The following is a 23,612-nucleotide window of genomic DNA, read 5'->3' as shown; positions in this document are numbered from 1 at the left end:
TAACTTCTCCCTCACCTGTGGCTCAGTGCAGGAGAGTCCACAAAGGAAGAACTCTTTCTTTTTTTCTCCTGAGACAGCATTGATCAATGAACACAATAATCCAAGGAGAGAAGGAACTAGAAATCATTTAGTTAGCACCCAGAATTTAAAGATGAGAAAACTGAGGTTCCGAGGCAAAGGGGTTTCCCCCATTTACACCGGAAGTTAATAGCATAGACAAACATGCAAACTTTGGGCATTGCCTGAAATAGTCAATGCTATACCTTTGAATTCTAAAAATAAATATTCAAACTACTGAAATAGTTTAGTAATTAAAAAAAATCCCAGGCTAATACTGATGAAATCTTTAAGACGTATGGATAGGAGTAGCATATTTCTGAATGTCATGAACAGCTGCATCCTCATAGCCTGTATCATGAACTGCTCTCATTAAGTACAAATTCAGATTTGTCCCAGGCACACTTAAATTTGTCCCAGGCATATTTTGTCCCAGGCATATGTTTTTAAATGCATGTAGTCTAATTTCCTTTTTTAAAAAATGGAAGTATAATTCATTTATTATACAACAGTGTATTAGTTTCTTGTGTACAGCAAAATGATTCAGCCATATGTGTATACATATATGTATATATATAAATTATTTTCAGATTCTTTTCCCTTATAGATTATTACAAAATATTGAGTATAGTTTCCTGTGCTGTACATTAAGTCCTTGTTGTTTATCTATTTCGTATATAGTGGTTTGTATCTGCTAATCCCATAGTCCTAATTTATCCCTCCCCACCCCCTTTTCCCTTTGGTAACCATAAATTTTTTTTCTATGTCTGTGGATCCATTTCTGTCTTGTATATAAATTCATTTCTATCATTTTTTTTAGATTTCACATATAAGTGGTATAATATGATATTTTTGTTTCTCTGTCTGGCTTACTTCACTTGGCATGATCATCACTAGGTCTATCCATGTTCCTGCAACCAAGCATAGAATCTTGAGCAGTAAAATCAATCAGCTAGTGCTGGCATATTATCAGCCCTGTCCTCAAGTAGCTTGTAGTTTTTCTGGGCAATGAGACAGATTCCTATTTAACAGCCTTGATTTATTTAATGAATATTTTTCATTTGGCTTCTGAAGTGGAGCTGATGCAGGCAAAATGCCTGCACAGTGATTCTCTAGCCTGGGTTCCTGATTTTCTCACTCATTTGGTCCATCCATTCTGATAGTTCTCCCTGTTTTCCCATCAGCCCAGCGGTGAGTAATTTCTTTTTAGCTGCTGCTGCTGCTGCTGCTAAGTCACTTCAGTCGTGTCCGACTCTGTGTGACCCCATAGACGGCAGCCCATCAGGCTCCCCCGTCCCTTAGCTACTCACCCCGTATGAACTCTGCCCCTCTTATTGCTATTAGGAGGATTATCCTGTAGAATCTACAATGTAGATTTCAGCCTCTTGGGAAGAGAGTCCTTCCTTTTAGACCAGATCCAATTTATCTGTGATGAACCCTCATAACACGCTGAACTTGTCCTTCAAACACATTATTTTGTGTTTGTGTCTACTTAATCCTGGTTATGTAGTTAATATCTGCTTCTCCCGTTGCACTACAGTCTCCAAGAAGAGGGACAATGTCTTTTCATTCACTGCTGCTGCTGCTGCGTCATTTCAGTCGTGTCCGACTCTGTGTGACCCCATAGACGGAAGCCCACCAGGGTCCCCCGTCCCTGGGGTTCTCCAGGCAAGAACACTGGAGTGGGTTGCCATTTCCTTCTCCAATGTGTGAAAGTGAAAAGTGAAAGTGAAGTCGCTCAGTCGTGTCCGACCCTTAGTGACCCCACGGACTGCAGCCTACCAGGCTCCTCCATCCATGGGATTTTCTAGGCAAGAGTACTGGAGTGGCTTGCCATTGCCTTCTCCGATATAGTCACTAGCATTATTCTTTCACTAACATCCAGCAAAGTGTCTGGCCTGTGAACACTCACTCAATAAAACCCTTGGCAGGAAGGTATTTGGAGAAGGCAATGGCAACCCACTCCAGGGTTCTTGCCTGGAGAATCCCAGGGACATGGGAGCCTGATGGGCTGCCGTCTGTGAGGTCGCACAGAGTCGGGCACGACTAAAGCGACTTAGCAGTAGCAGCAGCAGAGCCCCATTAGCTAAGCATGCAGGCCCCTCCTCAGACCTGCTGTGCCAGAATCTGAAATGTACAAGACTTACTCGGTGCCTCCTCAGTGCTGGGATATGCTGTGAATCAGGGAATAAAATCTCAAATGTTTTGTTTGGTCAGGCAGATCCCCTTAGTGAGTGAAGTAAACCAGACTTTTAGGTATAAGCACGATCCTAGGTGATCTCTGGTTCTTGACCTCCCTCGGTGGGAGTGGTGGGCATTGTGTTGCCTGGAGATTAGCTTCATCTAACAAGGGCGGTGCTGTGCAGATCAGGATGCCTGAAGGCCTCGTGTTGCAGGCCCCTCGAGTGATTCAAGAGAAGAAGACACAAACCTGAAAGTAGAATCTGTGGACTCAGAGACTGATGACTAAATTCAGTTCTTTTTTAAAATTGAAGGATAGTTAATTTGCAATGTTATGTTAGTTTCAGGTGTGCAGCAGTGTGATTTAGTTAAACATACATGTATATGGGCTTCCCCAGGTGTCTCAGTGGTAAAGAATCTGTCTGCAATGCAGGAGACACAGGAGACGCGTGTTCGATCCCTGGGTCAGGAAGATCTCCCGGGGGAGGGCATGGCAACCCCCTCTAGTATTCTTGCTGGGGGAATCCCAAGGACAGAGGAGCCCGGCTGGCTACAGTCCACAGGGCGATAGAGAGTCAGACGTGACTGAGCACACACGTGCATATGTATCTATATATTCTTTTAAATTATAGGCTATTATTAATTACTTAATTACAGGCAAGATATTGAATATGGTTCCTTGTGCTGTGCGTCGGTCTCTGTTGTTCGTCTAGTTTATGTACCATAGTGAGTGTCTGTTTACCCCAAACTCCCGAGTTACCCCTCCCCCGCCACCTTTCCCTTCTGGAGAGCACCTGTTTGTTTTCTGTGTCTGAGAGTCTATTGTATGTAAGTTCATTTATATCACTTTTTCAGATTCCACATAAAAGGGATATCATAGTATATTTGTCTTCCTCTGTCTAACTTAAGCTGAAGAATTGTGAGGGATTTAAGCAGAACACACAAGGGCCACAGAACTGGTTTTAGCATCCCTAGTTTGCAAAGTTTCTTACCAGTGAGAAGACTTTGGGGAATGCAGTAAACAACTCCAGTTCTTCCCCAATGCAGGATTTCTGTAGTTTTGCAAGTCAGAAAGCACTCTTTCCTCTGTTTCCTTCCTTCCCTCTTTCATTACTAGTTTATTTATTCAGTATACATTCTGTGTCTCCTCTGCTGCGTGGTCTCCGTACCAGGTCTAGTCAACCTAATGGTGAATAGTGTCAAGTGGACACGACGTCCGGTGGCTCACAGTCTCACCGTGGCAACACTGTCCTCAGAAAGCAAAGAGCTCTGTGTCGGTGCCCCTTTGGTAACTGTCATGTCTGTTTTTGAGAGATGTTCTTCAGTTTACACTCTATCTTGAGTGGTTCACAAATCTTGGTAGAATACAGAAGTAGGGGGTTAGCTTCCTGAAGATGAATAGAGTTAAGAAAGTTTACAAGAGGATGTAGTTCAGCTAAAAAGCAATCCTGAGGAATGAATTCTGAAAAGCAGGTGTAGCACCCTCGGCAGTTTAAAAATGGGAACGTTTCTTGCCGCACTTCCTCAGGTTCGTCATTTCTGGCAGGTGAGAAAAATCTGCTTCATCTTTGAGCAGGAGCGAGAGCTATTTCATAAAAGCTAGCACTCTGGATGCCATTCCTCAGGTAGATTAAGACTTAATTAAGTGATTTCACCACATTTGGCATAGTTCTTTTTCCCTCTCGCTGTAGGAGTCTCTCCAGTTGCTTGGAGGGGGTTTTTATCTGTCTTTGTCACAGAAGTTAGCCCTGGAGATGCAGTGACATTTATGAGAAAGCCCCACACTGGTGACAAACACTCCACAAGGCTTTATATTTGTGTGGTGGCAGCTGTGATCAAGAGTGTAATAAAACTCAACCGAAGGTTTCATTCAAATACCGCCTGTTGATTAGCCCCCAGTGGTGAGTGAGCAAAGGTCTGGTGAGTGTTACACAATTTCTGGGACTGGAGTTTCTACTGGGATGAAAGGCTGTTTTGTCTCATTTCACCTGAGCTTTCCATTTCATTGATCTGTCTATGTTGAATAAAGGTCTGATGATAAAACTAATAACTTTTCAGGGTGGTTTTTTTTTTTTTGAGACAAAATAGTAATTTGTTCTCCAGCACATTCACCACCAAGTAAACAGGCTGGGAGGACTCTCGCTGTTCTCCTGTAACCACTAACTCTCTGGATAACACGCCATCCGTCTATTAATATATGGGGTATATTTCAATGTCTTAGTGTCCTCATTCTCATTGTGACTGTGAGAAGATGTCCCTGCCTTGTGTGTTCTCCTCACGTGACATTTCCAGCTCTCATGCTTTACAAAACCTCTGTATTCAGCATACATACCAACCTCAGCATGACAGTGAGTCCCCTGCATGCAAAAGAGGTCTGTTCAGAGAGCGTGTCATTAGTCCAGTTTGTTCTGAAGTTCAACACAGCTAGACTAGGTACCCAGCTAACACAATTGGCTATATAGTACTGTACTGTAATAGGTTTATAATACTTTTCACCCAATAATAGTAAAAACAAACACACAAAAGAAAACATTTTTAATCTTATAATACCTTGAAAAGTACAGTAGCTGGGATACAGGGGCTGGCATCGAGTTAACAGGCTAGAAGAGTTAGTGACTGGGGGGTAGAGAAGGTGGGAGACGGTAGAGCTGCAGGATCAGCGGCAGGAGAGGGAGGCACGGCAGCGCCACGCGTGGCTGACATGACTAGACATGCAAGCGCATGCACAGTTGGTCCCAGCTTTGAAAGTTCGCAACTCGGAGGTTCATATGTAGGAGGCTTACTGAATTTCCCCGGAACATTTCGTGATTTTTCTTCCCTAATCAACACGTCGACCCGACGCTCCTTCACTCACCCTGGAGGGTAGTGGGGATCTAGGGTCATCCAGGGAAACCTGACTTCATTCTATTCTCTAAGGTATTGCTTTCATTTAAACCTTCTTCTTTATTCTCTTTCTCTCTGATTACCTGCAGGTCTTCCAAACACCTCCCCTCCCCCCATCTGTATTCTGCTCTTTAGCCAGGGTGATGTCTTTTGACATGACAATCTGATCGCATGTGTCCCTGTCTCCCTTGGAGATTCAAGGACTTCTCACTCTTTAGAGAATGAAGCCCTGAATCCTCGCCTGACATCCAAGCTTCATTGTCTTACATCTCCTGCGTGGAGACACCCATTGCCGCAGACACTCTGAACTGCTTCTGATCTCTGAACTGTACGCTCTTGCCTTTAGCACCTGGCCTTCCCTTTTGCAACATGGCACACACCCCGCCCCCTCCGTCTGTCTGCCTCCACCCCCCACTCCGGAGCGTCTTCCCCGTGGCGTGTTACCACTTTCTGCTGCTTTGAAAACACCGTCTCCAGAGACTGTCGCCCAGACTCGTCATGACTCTGCCACTTGCTAGCTCCAGACCCTGAAGAAGTCATCACCCCGCCTCTTGGTGCTTTTGTTTCATTTGTGAAGCAGGGTGACATTAGTGCTCACCTCACTAGATTGCTCTTAACACTGTATAAGCCAATGAGTGAGTGAGTGGAGTCGCTCAGTCGTGTCCGGCTCTGTGCGACCCCGGGGACTATACCCCGCCAGCCTCCTCTGTCCATGGGACTCTCCAGGCAAGAATACTGGAGTGGGTTGCCATTTCCTTCTCCAGGGGATCTTCCTGACCCAGGGATCGAACATCGGCCTCCTGCATTGCAGGCAGATTCGTTACCACTTGAGCCACCAGGGAAGCCCATATAAACACATACATATGATGAATTTGTCATGTGAGGAAACTATAAATTATTATGACTTACTACATTAACAGTATCACAATTTATATGTTTTTAGTCACCTCGAGGATAATCAAAAAGCAAACCTACTGGGTCCCAAGATCATAAATAGAAAAAAGCACTCCAAAGCCAAAGATAAGTGGTTTGGGGATTACCACTTAATTAGAATCAGTCGTTTGCTGTTATTTTTTGTTGGTTAAGATAGCGCATACATAGTTTTTGAAATTCCAGATTAAAATATATTTTAGGATTTAAATGAATGAATACCTATATTGAAAAAATATAAAATAGATATCAGATAATGCTTTTCCAATGTTAGTTGAACATTTTATTGGGACAACATTTTCAAACTTCAGGATTTTTATCCTATTGTATCTTAGGAGAATGGAGATTGACGTTTGTACAGACTCTGATGATTCATATAATTACCACACCACTTAGCCTAGGTATGCTTAAGATTTTGCTCTCTCCAGGACTTAGGTTTGAGTTTTGAAGGGGTATTAGCATCTGATCCTAAGCCAGACTTAGGATCTCAGGGGACCCTGATCAACAGGAAAAAGCAGGTGCTTTCAGCCGAGTTTTGGAAAGCTGTTTGGATCTCTAGTTGGTTTGGAGCCAGATCACGCTTCCATTTAAAGTAATGGTCGCAGGATTCTAGGAGCCCTGATGTTATGACACCCAGGGTATTTCATAGTTGGGACAGAGTGGGATTTAATAAAGCTATAGCTTTAAATAAAAGCAGGCTTCATTCTTGAAAATGGGCTGGAACAGAGGGTAACTTCAGGAAACTTTGAGATGGGACTTCCTTGGACTCCCTGGCAGACACTGGTGATGTCTCCTGGGGCCAAGGCTACACTCCTGGGACCCTCTGAATTGCCTTGGAGCATCAGGAGCTGGTTACTGATCTGATGATTCACTGATCAAATCAGGATAAGATTTGAGTAAAGGGCAGCCAGTTATTTCCATAGCCTGGATTTGCCCAGGATCATAGTAGAAACTGGGACATTTCTGGGAAATCAAGTATTGTGAGGAGAGATGGTTAAAAAATTAAGGGGGTAAACAGATTTATTACAAATAATTGCCTTCCCCTTGTCTGTATCCCTCATTCTGTCTGCCTGTCCTTTTTGCTTGCGTATCTATGGCTTTCTTCTTTCCGAATAGGTTTAAGGGTATGTATAGTGCTCAGAAAACCCATGCAATAATAAAAACATTCCTATAAAACCAAAGAACCTCCCTCTGTTAAGGTGTCAGTATGTTGTAAACTGCATTATCATAGTGGCATCTGGTAAGACTGCAATGCTTATGAAGCCCTTGTGTTTTGAGAATTTTTATGTTTACAATAATGCACAATGTTTTACATTTCATGTAGGCATTAACTATCTGCAGAGGCATCTGCATTGCTGGTCTGAGCATGATTTGTCTCTTTTGCTTTGGAGCTTTTCAATTTGAGGGTTGTTGTGAGAAAATAGATTTAACTTCATTTCCTGTCTCTGATAACTGCCAGTGTATGTTAACAGTTCATTCATTCAATAAACATTTAATAACTGTGTATGCTGTGTGCCAAGCACTGTTGGAGTGTATGTAGGACACAGAGAGAAATAAGATGTGGTTTTAGGCTCTAAGGATTCACCATCTGCTAAAAATTGTTTCTATGTTAAGAATATCTTCCTTTGTTTTTAGTAACAATCAAATCTTAATGTTTACACTTGGTAGAATCTACTGTGATCAGCAGTAATATACTTGCATCATCATTTAATTGTCAACTTAAATTTAAACTTTTATCTCTCCTTACCTCTGTCTCTGATCACATCCTGGGCGTCTTTTCTGTGAAGCTGAGTCATCCAATGATGGCTATTCCGGAACACGAAACCCTTGATTCCAAAGAGGTAAATGTAGAATATAATTGAACATCCACTTATCCATCTCCGTGTAATATTGGATTGTAGAAGTAAGCCAATATTCTATTAAAAATTAATAAAATCTGTTTTATTTTAAAGAAAGAATGAACCGGCCTACTGTGTGTTGTTCAGAAGCATCTGATAGTTAAGGAGTAAATTCTTGCTTCTCAATGTGGAAGGTGGTACTAGAGGTGCCCATGTATGTAGCACTTTGATTACAAACTACTTCTATCTCATCTATTTTTGTGATTTTTCCCTCTGGATTCATTATGTGAAGCCATTGTTGTTTTCTTTTTCTAGAAGATCGGTGAATGTCCCATAATATTTATAAGTGTCTTCTGAGTCAGAATCCCAGGACCATCTGGTAGCTCAGTTTTCCAACCCCCAAGTGAATTTTGCACATGGCGGGTAGCATACAGGCAAAAGTGTGCCATCTCAAATATAGCTCTAAATTTCATTCAAATATTGAGCCACTTTCACATTTTGAGCTGACAGAGAAAAATAAATGAAAAGACCTTTCTTATTTTTAAAAAATGCTATACCAAAGGGACAAGAAAAAATTCTATAAAAAAATTGAATTTTCTGTCGAGCAAGAATAATTGAGCAATGTTTTCTTCTATGTCCCTTTAGGCAAAGTGGTAAAGGTGAGGGAAAAAAGTACTTTTTGAAAGACTTGTCTTTATGAAGGTAAAACGTGAATTCATTCGTTCATTCTGATACCCTTGCAGATTAGTCATGCTCAATTTTGTAGCCTCCAAGTTAAAAAATCTATATATAATACAATAATACAAAAGAGAGATAAAAAATAATAAAATCCCAAATAAAATTATAAATGAAATCTGAATTTTTCCCCAAAGTGTATTTTCCATAATTTGGGGCATATTTCATAAACTGACATCCCAATTTATGCAAATTTTGAAATTTCTAATATACAGTATTGATGTACCCATCTGCTAAAACTTTAGTTATTAAATTATAAAGTCATGCTATGAATAGGCATGGATTTGTATCCTTGACCATATCTTTGATTTTTTTTAGAACCAGGATTTTTTGTGTAATGGGAAATTTTTGATACATGTAGCCAGGTTGTATTGCTGAACAATTTTAGCAATTCTTCTTATCAGAAGCCTGTTGGTTTCTATGTACACATGCCAGCATTAAGAATGATTATAATTACCAATTTATTGAGAGTTTACTATATGTTAACTTTACTATATGCACTTTAGATACATTGTTTTACTTAATCTTCAAAAAACATTGTAAGTTGAGTATTACTTTTCCCGTTTTACAGAGGAGGAAACTGGGGCTGAGGGGTATCCATTTATTGATAATCTATATATCATATGATATCACATACATGGAATCTACAATATGATACAAATGAACTTCTTGACAAAACAGAGACATACTCATCGATATAGAAAATCACAAAGTTAATAAGGGAAAAAAGAGAGGAGGGTAAACTGGGAGGTGTGGGTTAACAGATACACACTACTGTGTATAAAACAGATAAACAAGGTCCTACTGTATAGCACAGGAACTATATTCAGTATCCTGTAATAACCTATAATGGAAAAGAATCTGAAAAAGAATATATGTGTATATATTTATGTATTATAATATACGTTCTTTTTCAGATTCTTTTCCATTAGGTGTTATATATATTATATATAATATTTAATATTATATGTATAACTGAATCACTTTGCTGTCCACCAGAAACTAACATAAGATTGTAAATCAAACTATATTTAAATAAAAATATATATATAAAACTAAAAAAAATGAAATAAATGTTTTTTATAATTAAGCTACCATTTTAGGCATCCATGTACAGGATTTTACTTAGTTACACTGGCACATATGGGAGTGATTTAATAACTTTTGACAATTTCTTATGCTGTATGATCAACAGTAATATTTACCTGCGCATTTTCCCCAAATCTTCTCTTTGGTATGTATTTACCCTCAAAGCACCAAACAAGAAAGCTACCTGCTTTTATAAAGCAATTCTGGTCTTATGACCATATGATCTAGAGAGTAAAGTGTGCTAGTTACCAACCCAGTGCAAACAAACACTCATGGAAGGACCTTGATCAAATCTCAGAATTTCCCTCTTGGTTTTCTCTCATTTCCTAAAGACAGCAGCCTGCATTTTGGACTGCCAGATTGATGTTTCTTTTGTTTGATCCTACTATTTGTAGGAACTAGTTTTTTAAAATTAGTTCAGGAATTCAATTAAAAACAACCTCAGATTTACTTGATTTAATTTGATCATTATTTTTGTAAGCCCTATACTTTATAAAGTCCATTTAAAAGGACTTCCCTTGTAGATCAGCTGGTAACAAATCTGCCTGCAATGTGGGATTTAATTTGATCATTATTTATATAAGTCCTATGCTTTGATCTCTTCAAGAAAATTAGAGATACCAAGGGAACATTTCATGCAAAGATGGGCTCAATAAAGGACAAAAATGGTATGGATCTAACATAAGCAGAAAATATTAAGAAGAGGTGGCAAGAATACACAGAAGAACCGTACAAAAAAGATCTTCATGATCCAGATAATCACCATGGTGTGATCACTCACCTAGAGCCAGACATCCTGGAATGTGAAGTCAAGTGGGCCTTAGAAAGCATCACTACGAACAAAGCTAGTGGAGATGATGCAATTCCAGTTGAGCTATTTCAAATCCTAAAAGATGATGCTGTGAAAGTGCTACACTCAATATGCCAGCAAATTTGGAAAACTCAGCAGTGGCCACAGGACTGGAAAAGGTCAGTCTTCATTCTACTGCACAATTGCACTCATCTCACACGCTAGTAAAGTCATGCTCAAAATTCTCCAAGCCAGGCTTCAGCAATACATGAACTGTGAACTTCCAGATGTTCAAGCTGGTTTTAGAAAAGGCAGAGGCACCAGAGATCAAATTGCCAACATCCGCTGGATCATGGAGAAAGCAAGAGAGTTCCAGAAAAACATCTATTTCTGCTTCATTGACTATGCCAAAGCCTTTGACTGTGTGGATCACAATAAACTGTGGAACATTCTGAGAGAGATGGGAATACCAGACCACCTGACCTGCCTCTTGAGAAACCTATATGCAGGTCAGGAAGCAACACGTAGAACTGGACATGGAACAACAGACTGGTTCCAAATAGGAAAAGGAGTACGTCAAGGCTGTATATTGTCACCCTGCTTATTTAACTTATAAGCAGAGTGCATCATGAGGAACGCTGGGCTGGAAGAAGCACAAGCTGGAGTCAAGATTGCTGGGAGAAATATCAATAACCTCAGATATGCAGATGACACCATTGTTATGGCAGAAAGTGAAGAGGAACTAAAAAGCCTCTTGATGAAAGTGAAAGAGGAGAGTGAAAAGGTTGGCTTGAAACTCAACATTCAGAAAACTAAGATCATGGCATCCAGTCCCATCAGTTCATGGGAAATAGATGGGAAACAGTGGAAACAGTGGCTGACTTTATTGTTCTGGGTTCCAAAATCACTGCAGATGGTGTTTGTAGCCATGAAATTACAAGATGCTTACTCCTTGGAAGGAAAGTTATGGCCAACCTAGATAGCATAGTAAAAAGCAGAGACATTACTTTGCTAACAAAGTCTGTCTAGTCAAGGCTATGGTTTTTCCAGTAGTCACATATGGATGTGAGAGTTGGACTATAAAGAAAGCTGAGCGCCGAAGAATTGATGCTTTTGAACTGTGGTGTTGGAGAAGACTCTTGAGAGTCCCTTGTACTACAAGGAGATCCAACCAGTCCATCCTAAAGGAGATCAGCCCTGGGTGTTCATTGGAGGGACTGATGCTGAAGCTGAAACTCCAATAGTTTGGCCACCTCATGTGAAGAGCTGACTCATTGGAAAAGACCCTGATGCTGGGAGGGATTGGGGGCAGGAGCAGAAGGGGACGACAGAGGATGAGATGGCTGGACGGCATCACCGACTCGATGGGCATGAGTTTGGGTGTACTCCGGGATTTGGTGATGGACAGGGAGGTCTGGCATGCTGCAGTTCATAGGGTCACAAAGAATCGGACACGACTGAGTGACTGAACTGAACTGAATTGAACTGATGCTTTATAAAGTCCATTTAAAAACAGCTATATCAAAACAAGTTCAGCTGCTCATCTGGGACAGTGGTTCTTAGCTCTGGCTCAGCATTAAAATCTCCTGGGACTTTTTTTTCAGACGTGCCCAATGGCTTGTGGAATCTTAGTTCTCCAACCAGGGGTCTAACCTGTGGCCCCTGCACTGGGAGTAGAGTCTTAACTACTGGACCACCAGGGAAGTCCCGTCCTGGGACTTTTTAAAGCCCAAAGAGTGCACTTCCACTCTAGGAAAATGGAATCAAGAATCTTTAGAGGTGGGCAAAGGCAGGTTTAAAATCTCTGCCGGTGATTTACGTGTACAATTGGAGCTGAGAGCCTCAAATTCTAGCTCCTTCATTGTCTAGAAAAGCCAATCAAGTCAATCTCGGAAACAAAAATTTGAAAGTAAAAGCAAAAGAATCATAAAAAAATATTGTTTTAGGGAATGCTTTGAATTAATAAAGATTTGGATCACAAATTCTTTCTGTCTGCTGTCATAAAAGTTTAGCCTATACTGTAACCAGTGGTAGGTTACTTTTGAGAGACCTGTTCTACATTGAGATTCACTGTTCCTGAGTTAATAAAACCGGATATTTTCTGTTTCCTTTGACATTCTACACAAGGTTTGGAAAATACCCCCTTAGACTGGGGTTGGGCATAACATCTGATGTGAACCAGATCCAGGGGCTTTTGTTGTTGTGCAGTTGCTAAGTGTGTCTGAGGAATAAGAAGGTGAGATCCCTACATAATGGATTTAACCATTGTGATCAGCTGGCTGATCAGTTTTCAAAGAAGGTCACTTGCATAGATTTCTTTTTCTTTTGAGTGTGCTTGCATTAATTTTTTAAAAGTAATTTTATTGAAATATAGTTGATTCACAGTATTGTATTAGCTTAAGCTCTACAGCAAAGTGATTCAGTTATACATATATTCATCCTTTTTCATGTTCTTTTCCATTATGATTTATCACAGGATATTGAATGTAGTTCCCTGTGCCATACAGTAGGACTTGCTGTTTATCCATCCTTATATAGTAGTTTGCATCTACTCATCCCAAACTCCCAATCTTTCTCCCCTTTCCTGCCTCTTCCCCTGCAACCACAAGTCTGTTCTCTGTATCCATTTCTGTTTTGTAGATATGTTCATTTGTGTTGTATTTTAGATTCCACATGTAAGTGATATCACATGGTATATGTCTTTCTCTTTCTGACTTATTTCTCTCAGCATGATACTCTCTAGGTCCACCCATGTTGCCGTAAATGCCATTATTTAATTCTTTTATATTAGTAGTATTCCGCATATATGTGTGTATATGTGTATGTATGTATGTATATGTGTGTGTGTATATATGTAGTTGTGTATACATATATATGTATACACACACCACATCTTTTTTATCCACTCATCTGTTGATGGACATTTAGGTTATTTCCATGTCTTGTCTATTGTAAATAGTGCAGCTATGAACATAATTCATGTATCTTTTTTAATTAGTTTTGTCTGGATAATATGCCCAGGAATGGAATTATTGGCTCCTATGACAGCTCTGTTTTTGTTTTTTTGAGGAACCTTTACACTATTTTCCATAGTGGCTTTACCAATTTACATTCCCACCAGTTGTTGACCCCAATGCAGAAATCTCCAAGTAGGTGAACATATAATACCATCTAATTTAGAGCAGACTCTCTGCCTGAGATAAATGCTTTCTGGTTATTGTTACTTAGAAAAAATTAATTTCCATCAGCAGTCATCATCATCATTTCTGATTGTATTCCTCTTGTCTGGTGAATTCAGCAACTCGGATCCACAACCAGTCTAGATGGCTCACTTCTGTCGCACAAGTTTAAACGTGAAACTCAGGCTGGGAACGAGATATAACCAACCTGCCAGTCTTCACATCACCTGCTACATGCAGTCCTAGGCCTATTTCATTTTTAACTTGAGGCTCAATTGATTTCCAAGAACATGCCTAAATATGCATTTGGTTCTGAACTTTCAGATCCATTTGTTATTAACACAGCTGGAGAGCTAATCAGTCACTACTTGCTCATAAAACACATACTAGGCAAATTCTTCTCCTGTTTTCTTATTCCTTCTCTTTGCAGATTTTTGATAAATACTTGAGTTGGCAAGATAACAATTCTGCTGGCAAGGTGACCGTCTAGGATCGATTTGCTGCTGTGGTGTAAAAAAGATTTGTTCATTTTATTTTTAATTCCAGAACCTCCATTGATGTCTCAAGTTCTAATTTTATGGGACAAGTGTCTCATTCCTTTATCTTTATTCTCCAGATGAGAACACAGGAAAGAGAAAAATAAGTTATTTGTCCATGGAAGCCACTCTCATTCTTTTTGTTTGATTCAAGGGTAAAAATGGAATTATCAAGAGGAATGGGCCCACTCTGTTCCCTGCAAGCAATTTCCCATAAATATTATTTATCAAAATCAAACTTTGATAAATCTTGGATTGCAGCGTGCAAGGTTGTAACCTTATAGAAGTATTTGGTATCTGTATATTTGTAACTACTGATGAAAAGAAGATTCATATGCTTTGATTGACAAGTGGTTGGAGGTCCAGGTCACCTCATATGAATACCTGAGTAGATCCCTACTTTGGCCAGGCATCCAGGTGGGCAAGGAAAAATAGAAAGAAAGATATTCTGACCACCAGATTTGCAGCAGTGAACCCTATCAACAAGAGCTTTCTGTGTTGAAAGCCTACAGCCTGTGTGGAGGAAATAAAATTAAAATAAATATTTTTTACCAACCCGAGTCCTCCTAACAAGATAGTAGAGAAGAAAAATCACTTTTATTATTGACTAAGCATTCAACCAGAATGTGATGTCTATCACAGGCACCAAAAGATCACAAAGACAGAAGACATCTCACCCTTCACATAGCCAAGTAGGTTTAACCCATTATATATATATATATTCTCAAGATAAACAATAATTCAATTTACTCTCAAATAAGAGGACTTGACAAATAGTGTTTATTGCACTTAGCTCATTCTAAGTCACTTGGTAATTGGGAGGACCACCTGTGTTATTTCATTGACTCTATACAAAGGAAAAAGAAACTTCTCCTATCTTTAAGACAGGAGCTATTTTTACAACTTTGAGCCAGGTGTCAACTAAAGTTAGACTCCCATCCTTCCTGAGAACCTAGGAGAAACTTAGAGATAAGGCTTCTTCTATCTCCTTTGGATGTTTACCTTTAAAGGAGATGGTTGTCAAGTCCTTGAGATTTTTCTGAGTCTTAAAACTGATAAGATGCCCATCTAGGTTTCACAAGGATTTATCTCCATTTCCAAGAGAGGAGACAAGTTTTCTGAAACAAATGCTCTAAGAACAAGGGAGGGAAATTTCTTCTTTTACTTTCAGCAAGGGTAATTAAGCCTCTTAAACATTTTTATTTGTCCTTACTCCTGGCTGATATGAAGTAGTACCAGAATCTGAGAGTCTGATTCTAAAGTAGCCACTAAAGAGAAACAAGTCTCATTGACTTTTCTTTTCTCGGGACTCAGTTGTAAATATTATAGGAGAGGTGAGGGTTTGACAATTTAGGGGTTTTTCCTTCAAAGTCATTTCAATAGATTCATGTTGGGTTTTATATTGTAATGAATCATGGTAAAAGGCTGAGCAGAAATCAGAAAGTAGAAGGACTGACCTTTTTGTGGGCACTAACTTTACAAGATAAACAAAACAAAATAATAGAATCAGGGTTAATAACTATGCAGGGCTCAGGTCACCAGATATTAAATTTTTTTGACTCCAAATTCAACATTATCTTTCCTAGAATCCGTTAGACCTGCACTCTCCACCTACCATCCTATCCAAATAAGACCTTAGCTGCTGAATATTTTGTCACTTCTGTCTTATGGATAATAAATTCTGATGTTAGATCTTGTATTTTTACACCAACTTTAGTAGTTATGAAAAAGTCCAAAATATATTTTAAATTTTCAGAAAAAATTAATATGTAACTGTTAATAAATTATTAGATACTTTTCTGGAAATGATAATTTGCTTTGTATACCTGAAGTCTGGCTTCATCTTTACAAGAAGACGTGTAGATCATTCTCTTTCATTTGACAGATAAGATTGTTCAGAGTTGGTTATATATTGAAAGGGAAGGAAAAATCAATTTACACAGCACATTCTTTAAGAAAGTGCTTTCTGTCACACTGGCTTAAAGTTTGACAACACTGCATCACTTATTACCTAAAGTTAACTTTAAACAAAACCAATTTTGGAATGTGACTCCTTCCAAAATTGCAATTTTCTAAATATCTCATGGTCTTTCTTGTATATATTTTCTTATCCAAAATAACTATTGTTCAGCTGGTGACAGGATATAATACTGAGCCTTCACTGCTGGGAACGAGCCAGAAAATAATAATTTATTTATTTTATTAATGGTTTGCATATTTCTTAAATGTAGATATTTGTTTTTCCTGAGTAATTCGGCTCCAGGAGATCAATCCTGGGTGTTCATTGGAAGGACTGATGCTAAAGCTGAAACTAATACTTTGGCCACCTCATGCGACGAGTTGACTCACTGAAAAGACTCTGATGCTGGGAAGGATTGGGGGCGGGAGGAGAAGGGGATGACAGAGAATGAGATGGCTGGATGGCATCACCGACTCAATGGAGATGAGTTTGAGTGAACTCCGGGAGTTGGTGATGGACAGGGAGGCCTGGCGTGCTGTGATTCATGGGGTCGCAAAGAGTTGGACACGACTGAGCGACTGAACTGAACTGAACTGAATTCGGCTCCTTACCTATATTGAGATTGGCAAAGAAAACAGAAAAGTCACAAAAGTTATAAAATCTTGACTCAACCTGTCATAACATCATGTCATTTCAAACCAACTGCTGAATGGTGGTGGTAAACACTACTTTGACCTTTTAGTGGGTTCAGAGGAGATGAGAAATGGTGCTCAGTTTGCCAGCCTGGTGTCAAGGCATGATATGCCTAGTCTTCTGCTATCTGATCTAATTATTTCTATAATATAACATCTTACATTTGAAAAAGAATTGAGAGGCCTTTTGTCCAATATTTAATTGAATGTTATAATCCCGTATATCCTTAAATCCTCTGTTGAAACTCCTCTGGGGAGTTTTTACATGTTTACAAGTTTACAAGTCAAACATGTTATATGCTTTAATATGGATGAAACAAATTAATGACTGTATGACCAACAAAAACAAACAGGAAACATTGAACAAATAAGTATTTAATTACTAATGCTGTGTTCTTGGGCATGGTATTTAATCTTTTAGAGCCTCAATTTCATTCTCTGTAAAGTTAGATCAAAGGATTATGGTGAAGATTTACATTAATGGGTGTAAAGTGGTTAGTATATAAAATACATAGCCCTTCATAAGAGTTAGTCAAAGATGATGATTTCTTTAAATATCTCGTAAGAGTAGCTACCAAATGTTGCTGTTGCTGTGCTTAGTCGCTCAGTCGTGTCCAACTCTTTGTGACCCCATAGACTGTAGCCCGCCAGACTCCTCTGTTCATGGGGATGCTCCAGGCAAGAACACTGGAGTGGGTAGCCTATCCCTTCTCCAGGGGAACTTCCAGACCTAGGAATCGAACCAGGGTCTCCTGCATTGTAGGCGGATTCTTTACCATCTGAGCTACCCAGGAAGCCCACCAAATGTTGCTACTCTCAGGAAAATAAAAAACATACTCATTTTTATTTGTTAGAAGGAAAAAGGAGGAGATGTCATTGAGGCATTTTTCTCTTTTCATTCTAAAACTTCAGAGAATTCAAATGTTGAAACCTCCAACTCATTTATTTCATGACTATTGATTTTCTGTGGCCAGAACAAATCAGTGTAGGAGTGCCGCTACCTCTTGTTTTTAGCAACTTTTTCTCCACCTTCTCCTAATCTGGCAAATGAACGCTCTCCTCCATGACTCAGGGCATGTCCTGTTTCTCTGTCCTGCTCAGCCACTTGGCTTTGGTACAGTCAGTTTTCCTGTCTGCTTCCCTCATGCTTTGCACGTCCCCCGTATCCCCTATGGAGCGGCTCTGAGCCACAGCTCTCTGAGACCGTGGCTTCTTCACCCCTTGGTCTGGCTCAGGACAAAAAACCAACCAACAGAACAAACAAATAAAAACACTGAACTTATTTGTAAAACAGAAACAGAGTCAAAGATGTGGAAAACAAGCCTATGGTTACCAGGGGAAACAGGACAGAGGGAAGGATAAATTGGAAGGTTGGTATTGACATATAAACACTGCTATATATAAAATAATCAACGAGGTCCTACTATAGCACAGAGAACTATATTCATTTTCCTATGATAGATACACACTACTATGTATAAAATAGTTAACTAATAAGGGCCTACTGTATTGCACAGGTAACTATACCCAGCATTCTATAATGGCCTATATGGGAAAAGACTCTAAATAAGAATATATGCATATAAATGTGTAACTGAATCACTTTGCTGTACACCTGAAACTAACATGGCTTTGTAAATCAACCATACTTCCCCTCAAAAACAATTAAAACAAAAACAACAAAACACAAAACAGAGAGTTGCCTGCAGAAAAGAAACTGACCTCCCTCAATTTCCACCAGCCTTTTGGAATGCTCTGTTGACAGCCATGCATTGGCACCTGCAAATGTATAGTTATGGTCATTTCCTTTCAATGTTATTTTATCACATTACTCTATTAGAGTACAGTTTTAGAACTAAATTTCTCCTCTCTGATATTTCCTTTTCTACTTCTTTCTAGACTGGTATAATCTACTAATACTGATCTCCACTCAGTTCAGTTCAGTTCAGTTGCTCAGTTGTGTCCGACTCTTTGCGACCCCATGAATCACAGCACGCCAGGCCTCCCTGTCCATCACCAACTCCCGGAGTTCACTCAAACTCATGTCCATCGTCGGTGATGCCATCCAGCCATCTCAATTTCTGTTGTCCCCTTCTCCTCCTGCCCCCAATCCCTCCCAGCATCAGAGTCTTTTCCAGTGAGTCAACTCGTCGCATGTGGTGGCCAAAGTAATGGAGTTTCAGCTTTAGCATCAGTCCTTCCAATGAACACCCAGGACTGATCTCCTTTAGAATGGACTGGTTGGATCTCCTTGCAGTCCAAGGGACTCTCAAGAGTCTTCTCCAGCACCACAGTTCAAAAGCATCAGTTCTTCGGTGATCAGCTTTCTTCACAGTCCAACTCTCACATCCATACATTACCACGGGAAAAACCATAGCCTTGATTCAGTTAAGTTTACCTTATCTGCTCCAGGGACTTCTGTGGTGGCTCAGACGGTAAAGTGTCTGTCTACAATGCGGGAGACCTGGGTTTGATCCCTGAGTCGGGAAGATCCCCTAGAGAAGGAAATGGCAATACACTCTAGTACTATTGCCTGGAAAATCCCATGGACAGAGGAGCCTGGTAGGCTACAGTCCACAGGGTCACAAAGAGTCGGACAGGACTGAGCCACTTCACTTCACTTTATCTGCTCCAGACTGTGTAATCTTATCAAACAGAGATTGATGGATAAAGAAATCAGTGGAACCACCCCGCTACTCCATAGCAGCCTTGGGAAGCCAGTGGAATTAGTATGTGAAAAAAAAACGCAAGAGGTTCATTTGCTGCCTCCTGGTTTTGTAATGTCCGATTTTGAAAATCCAATCCCAGTTCACTTTACCTTCTCTGTGATTTACAGGCTACATTTTAGGGAATGATGCATTTAACATTAAAGAAAAAGTTGGCAGCAACCAAGTCATTGAAGGATGAGGGTTGTGGGTGGGATATGGCAGGGCTGTTCCTTAAGGTGGCACCAGCCCCTCAAAGCCATTGTCACCCCTTGCAGGAGGTCAGAACTGCTGTGCTGAGCTCTGGAGAGACCAGGGTCTGATTTGAAGGTACCACTGGGTGTCTTTATCCTACCATTAATTGTATAACAAAAAAGCAGCTACCGAGAAAAACAACAGACAGAAACTTCCTACTCCAAATCATTTTTATATGAAATGCTATACTTGAATATGAATGGGCATGTTTTTTAAATTCCATCTCCATTAACCTGACTACTGTTTCCTCTTATTTTGCAGCAATGAAGATGGAGCAGAAGTGAACACTCAGGCTGGGCTGAAGTTTTTGGAACGCTGGTGCTAATCACTTGCTAGATTTAACTTTTATCACTCTTATTTTTCAGTCTTAGTGTTTTCCTTATGAACTGCGGTGGAACTAAAAAAGTTCCCTGCAGGCATATAACGTGGCAGCAGTCACTAACACCCCGCTTAGAAGAGATTTACCTACAGTTTCTCCTGCCACTGTTAGAGCCTTGAATGCCTTCTATTAAGCTGACAGCAATACTAACGTGGCCCTCTGTTTAGCAGGCAAATAGAAAAGAAACACGGGGAATTAGAAGGATGGGCGTGATGATTTTTCAACACCAGTTTTATTTTATGCATATGTTACTATCTGAATCAGGTTATATTTCCCTGCTGCTTAATTATTTTTACACATTAAAAAAACAGTAACTTTTTGAAAAGGAGTCCCTGCCTGCTTTCAGGGATATTTTGGGAAACTCTTGAAGGTGTGAAAGCTGGCATTTACACAAAACACATGCTGTTTTCCTGTCCTGTTGGCGTTCTGTGCTTCCTGGGACATGCAGACAGTCAAGTTTAGGTCGTGTTGCTGAACTATTTCTGCATCACTGTTTCTCTGACTGTCCACGTGATTCTTACAAAGGCTGCTTGGGAGTTAGTTTGTACCCATCATCTTGGGAGCAGCCGAGACCGGAGAGCAAACGACCCTGTTGCAGACAGTCCCGGGAGCCCCCCAACTCTAGCATACCCAGTGCCCACCATCTTGGCCGTGTTCCCTTTCTTTCCTAGCTGCCACCCCCAGCATCCAGTCTTCACCTTCTCAAAGTGGTTGCCTTTGTCTTGTCTGCCCAGTTGGGGCGATACACCAAGGAAGAATCCACCACGGTTCTGGACATTGAGCCCCTGGTAGCAGAGGACTCGGTAGACACTACGTACCCTTGTGCCCAGCTCATGTTCTCCTTGGAGCCACTGCGCCCTCAGACCATTGCTCCATCACCCTCATCATCCTGCCCAGGGCAAAGCAAGGAGAGTTGCCCACAGAACAGCTTGCCTCCTCATCCTCCACGCACCATTTTGGATGGCTCCATTGTTGTATTGTGGCATAAAGATGGAGCAGCAGTGAAGAAAAACATCCTGTATTTCCAGGCACCAACTGTATTTCCAGTTGGTGCCTGGAAATACAAAGTCCTCATCATCTCCTCCATTAGTGGGTGAGGAGAAGTGGGGCCCTAGTAATGCTTTCTGCTCATTTCTTCTCCCCCAAACACTACTTCTCTACCTGCTAGACTGTGTGAGGCATCATTTTAGATTATTGATCATCATCTCTAGTAGTCACTGTGTTCTGATCACATGTCCGGCACCACGAATTTGATTTAACCTTCACAGTGAGCCTGTGAGGCAGGTAATAGTATTATTCATATTTTATGTTTGTGAGAAGAGGTTCTAAAAGGTTAAATCAAGCTGCTGCTGCTGCTGCTAAGTCACTTCAGTCGTGTCCGACTCTGTGTGACCCCATAGATGGCAGCCCACCAGGCTCCCCCGTCCCTGGGATTCTCCAGGCAAGAACACTGGAGTGGGTTGCCATTTCCTTCTCCTAGTAAATGCTAAAGACAGAACTAACACCAGATAATCAGGTTCTAAAACAGCCGTTTATTCAATTGTTTATCCATTCGTCTTTGAGAACAAAAGGTTGAGTTAATCACACTCCCTAGTTCATTGCTCTTAGAAGTTTGGGCAAGACCCCTCTCCTGTGTACTTGTTGTTTGGACGATTGATTAACTTTTCTAAGGATTTCTATCTTCTCTTTTCCTGCTATAGGTACACTTTCTTGTGTTTGATATATATTCTTTACCTATATATGTTTTGAAGATGTGCATTCTTTTTTCCTCCTTATATATTTAATAAATGTAAATGATATTATAATTTATATTTCGTTTCTTTTGTTCCCACTTCACCCTGTGGTGTTTAAGCTCTATCAACATTGCTCTATAAATACCTAGTGGCTTGCTCTGTAAACACTTCAGCTACCTGAGGTGCCTTCTTCGCATCTCAGCTACCCACCTGCCCCAGGGTGAGCTCTCAGAGAGCCTCTCTCTACCCTCCACCAGTTGTGATGTCCAGTAAGTCCCCTCGGTGCGAACCTTCAAAGCTGTGAACTTTGCATTCACATCATGCACCAGATGAATGTGCATCTGGTTCCAGGAAGGAGCCAGACCTGTGCCACCAGCATCAGGTGTGAGCGAAACTGCAGCTTGTCCCGTCTTCTGTTGCGGACAATTCTCCAGCTCTATCTCCCACCTCCTCTCCACCCTCCGGTCAGAAACCCTTCTTACCTATTCACTCACGCCAGCCCTGCATACCAGCTGCTGTCCTGTACTATCGTACTTTTCAAGGTACTGTACTGTAAGATTAAAAATGTTTTATATTTTGTTTGTTTTTTAAATGTATTTTTGGGTGAAAAGTTTTATAAACCTATTACAGTACAGTACTATACAGCCGACTGTATTAGTTGGGCATCCAGGCTAACTTTGTTGAACTTACGAATACACTGGACTTACGAATACACTCTCAGAGTGGAACTTGTTTATAGGTACGGGACTTATTGTATATTGTTTCTTGTAACCTCCTGTGTACCTTTATGAGAATTTCTCTGGAGTGTATATACACCCAGGTTTAGAATTATTTAATTTTAATTGGATTCATAATAGGATTCATTTCAGTTCATTTCAGTTCAGTTCATTTCATTCAGTTCAGTTCAGTTCAGTTCAGTCGCTCAGTCGTGTCCGATTCTCCACGACCCCATGAATCACAGCACGCCAGGCCTCCCTGGCCATCACCAACTCCCGGAGTTCACTCACACTTATGTCCATCGAGTCGATGATGCCATCCAGCCATCTCATTCTCTGTCATCCCCTTCTCCTCCCGCCCCCAGTCCTTCCCAACATCAGAGTCTTTTCCAGTGAGTCAACTTGTCGCATGAAGTGGCCAAAGTATTGGAGTTTCAGCTTTAGCATCAGTCCTTCCAATGAACACCCAGGACTGATCTCCTTTAGAATGGCCAGGTTGGATCTGCTTAATTGGGCTACGTCCTTCCCCATTACTATTCCCTTGAATGTATGCCCTCATTTTTATTCCCACAACAATGTGTTAGGGCTCTTATGTCTCCAACTTCTCTGTACTTGAAGATCTGAACTATGAAAACTCAGGCTTTACCATCATCAAAGGCAATACTTAAGACAGGAAGTTTGTTTGAACATGTTGTCCTATCCATGCTAAATTTTCCAATTCTCAGAAACTTCTAGACCCTCTAAATCAGGGCAGTTGTCCCTTAGGTATTTTTTCTTCATGTCATAGATGAAAAGACCTTGAACCTGAAGGGTTATTTGACTGAGGTCACCAAAGTAGTGATGGATAAACCTTGCACCAGGCCTTTTGCTTTTGCTACTGTATTATTTCTACCAAAGCAACTGCATCTGAATGCCACTGTGCAATCTGTTCAGTCTCTCAGCAGTGATCAGAGT

The 23,612-nt window shown here is 40.5% G+C and overlaps 1 protein-coding gene across 14 annotated transcripts in view; it reads left to right on the top strand.

Moving 5' to 3' along the window:
* MLIP (muscular LMNA interacting protein) overlaps positions 1–20,888 on the top strand; it is a 301,520-nt gene extending 280,632 nt beyond the window's left edge. For 11 of the 14 annotated variants that reach the window (XM_055406484.2, XM_055406489.2, XM_055406483.2 and 8 more), the window contains 2 exons: positions 7,839–7,892; positions 20,092–20,888. In XM_055406484.2, the coding sequence (XP_055262459.2) occupies positions 7,839–7,892; positions 20,092–20,097 (60 nt within the window). In that variant the 3' untranslated portion in view covers positions 20,098–20,888. The remainder of the gene's footprint in view (positions 1–7,838; positions 7,893–20,091) is intronic. The other 3 variants (XM_055406490.2, XM_055406488.2, XM_055406480.2) reach the window with 1 other exon arrangement.
* The last annotated feature ends 2,724 nt before the right edge of the window (positions 20,889–23,612 follow it).

This window comes from Moschus berezovskii, chromosome 23 (assembly GCF_049115385.1).
Source record: "Moschus berezovskii isolate FMDL1 chromosome 23, NW_MosBer_1.0, whole genome shotgun sequence".
Lineage (NCBI taxonomy): Eukaryota > Metazoa > Chordata > Mammalia > Artiodactyla > Moschidae > Moschus > Moschus berezovskii.
The sequence above is the reverse complement of the archived record's forward strand: the minus strand, read 5'-3'. Positions and strand labels throughout refer to the sequence as shown.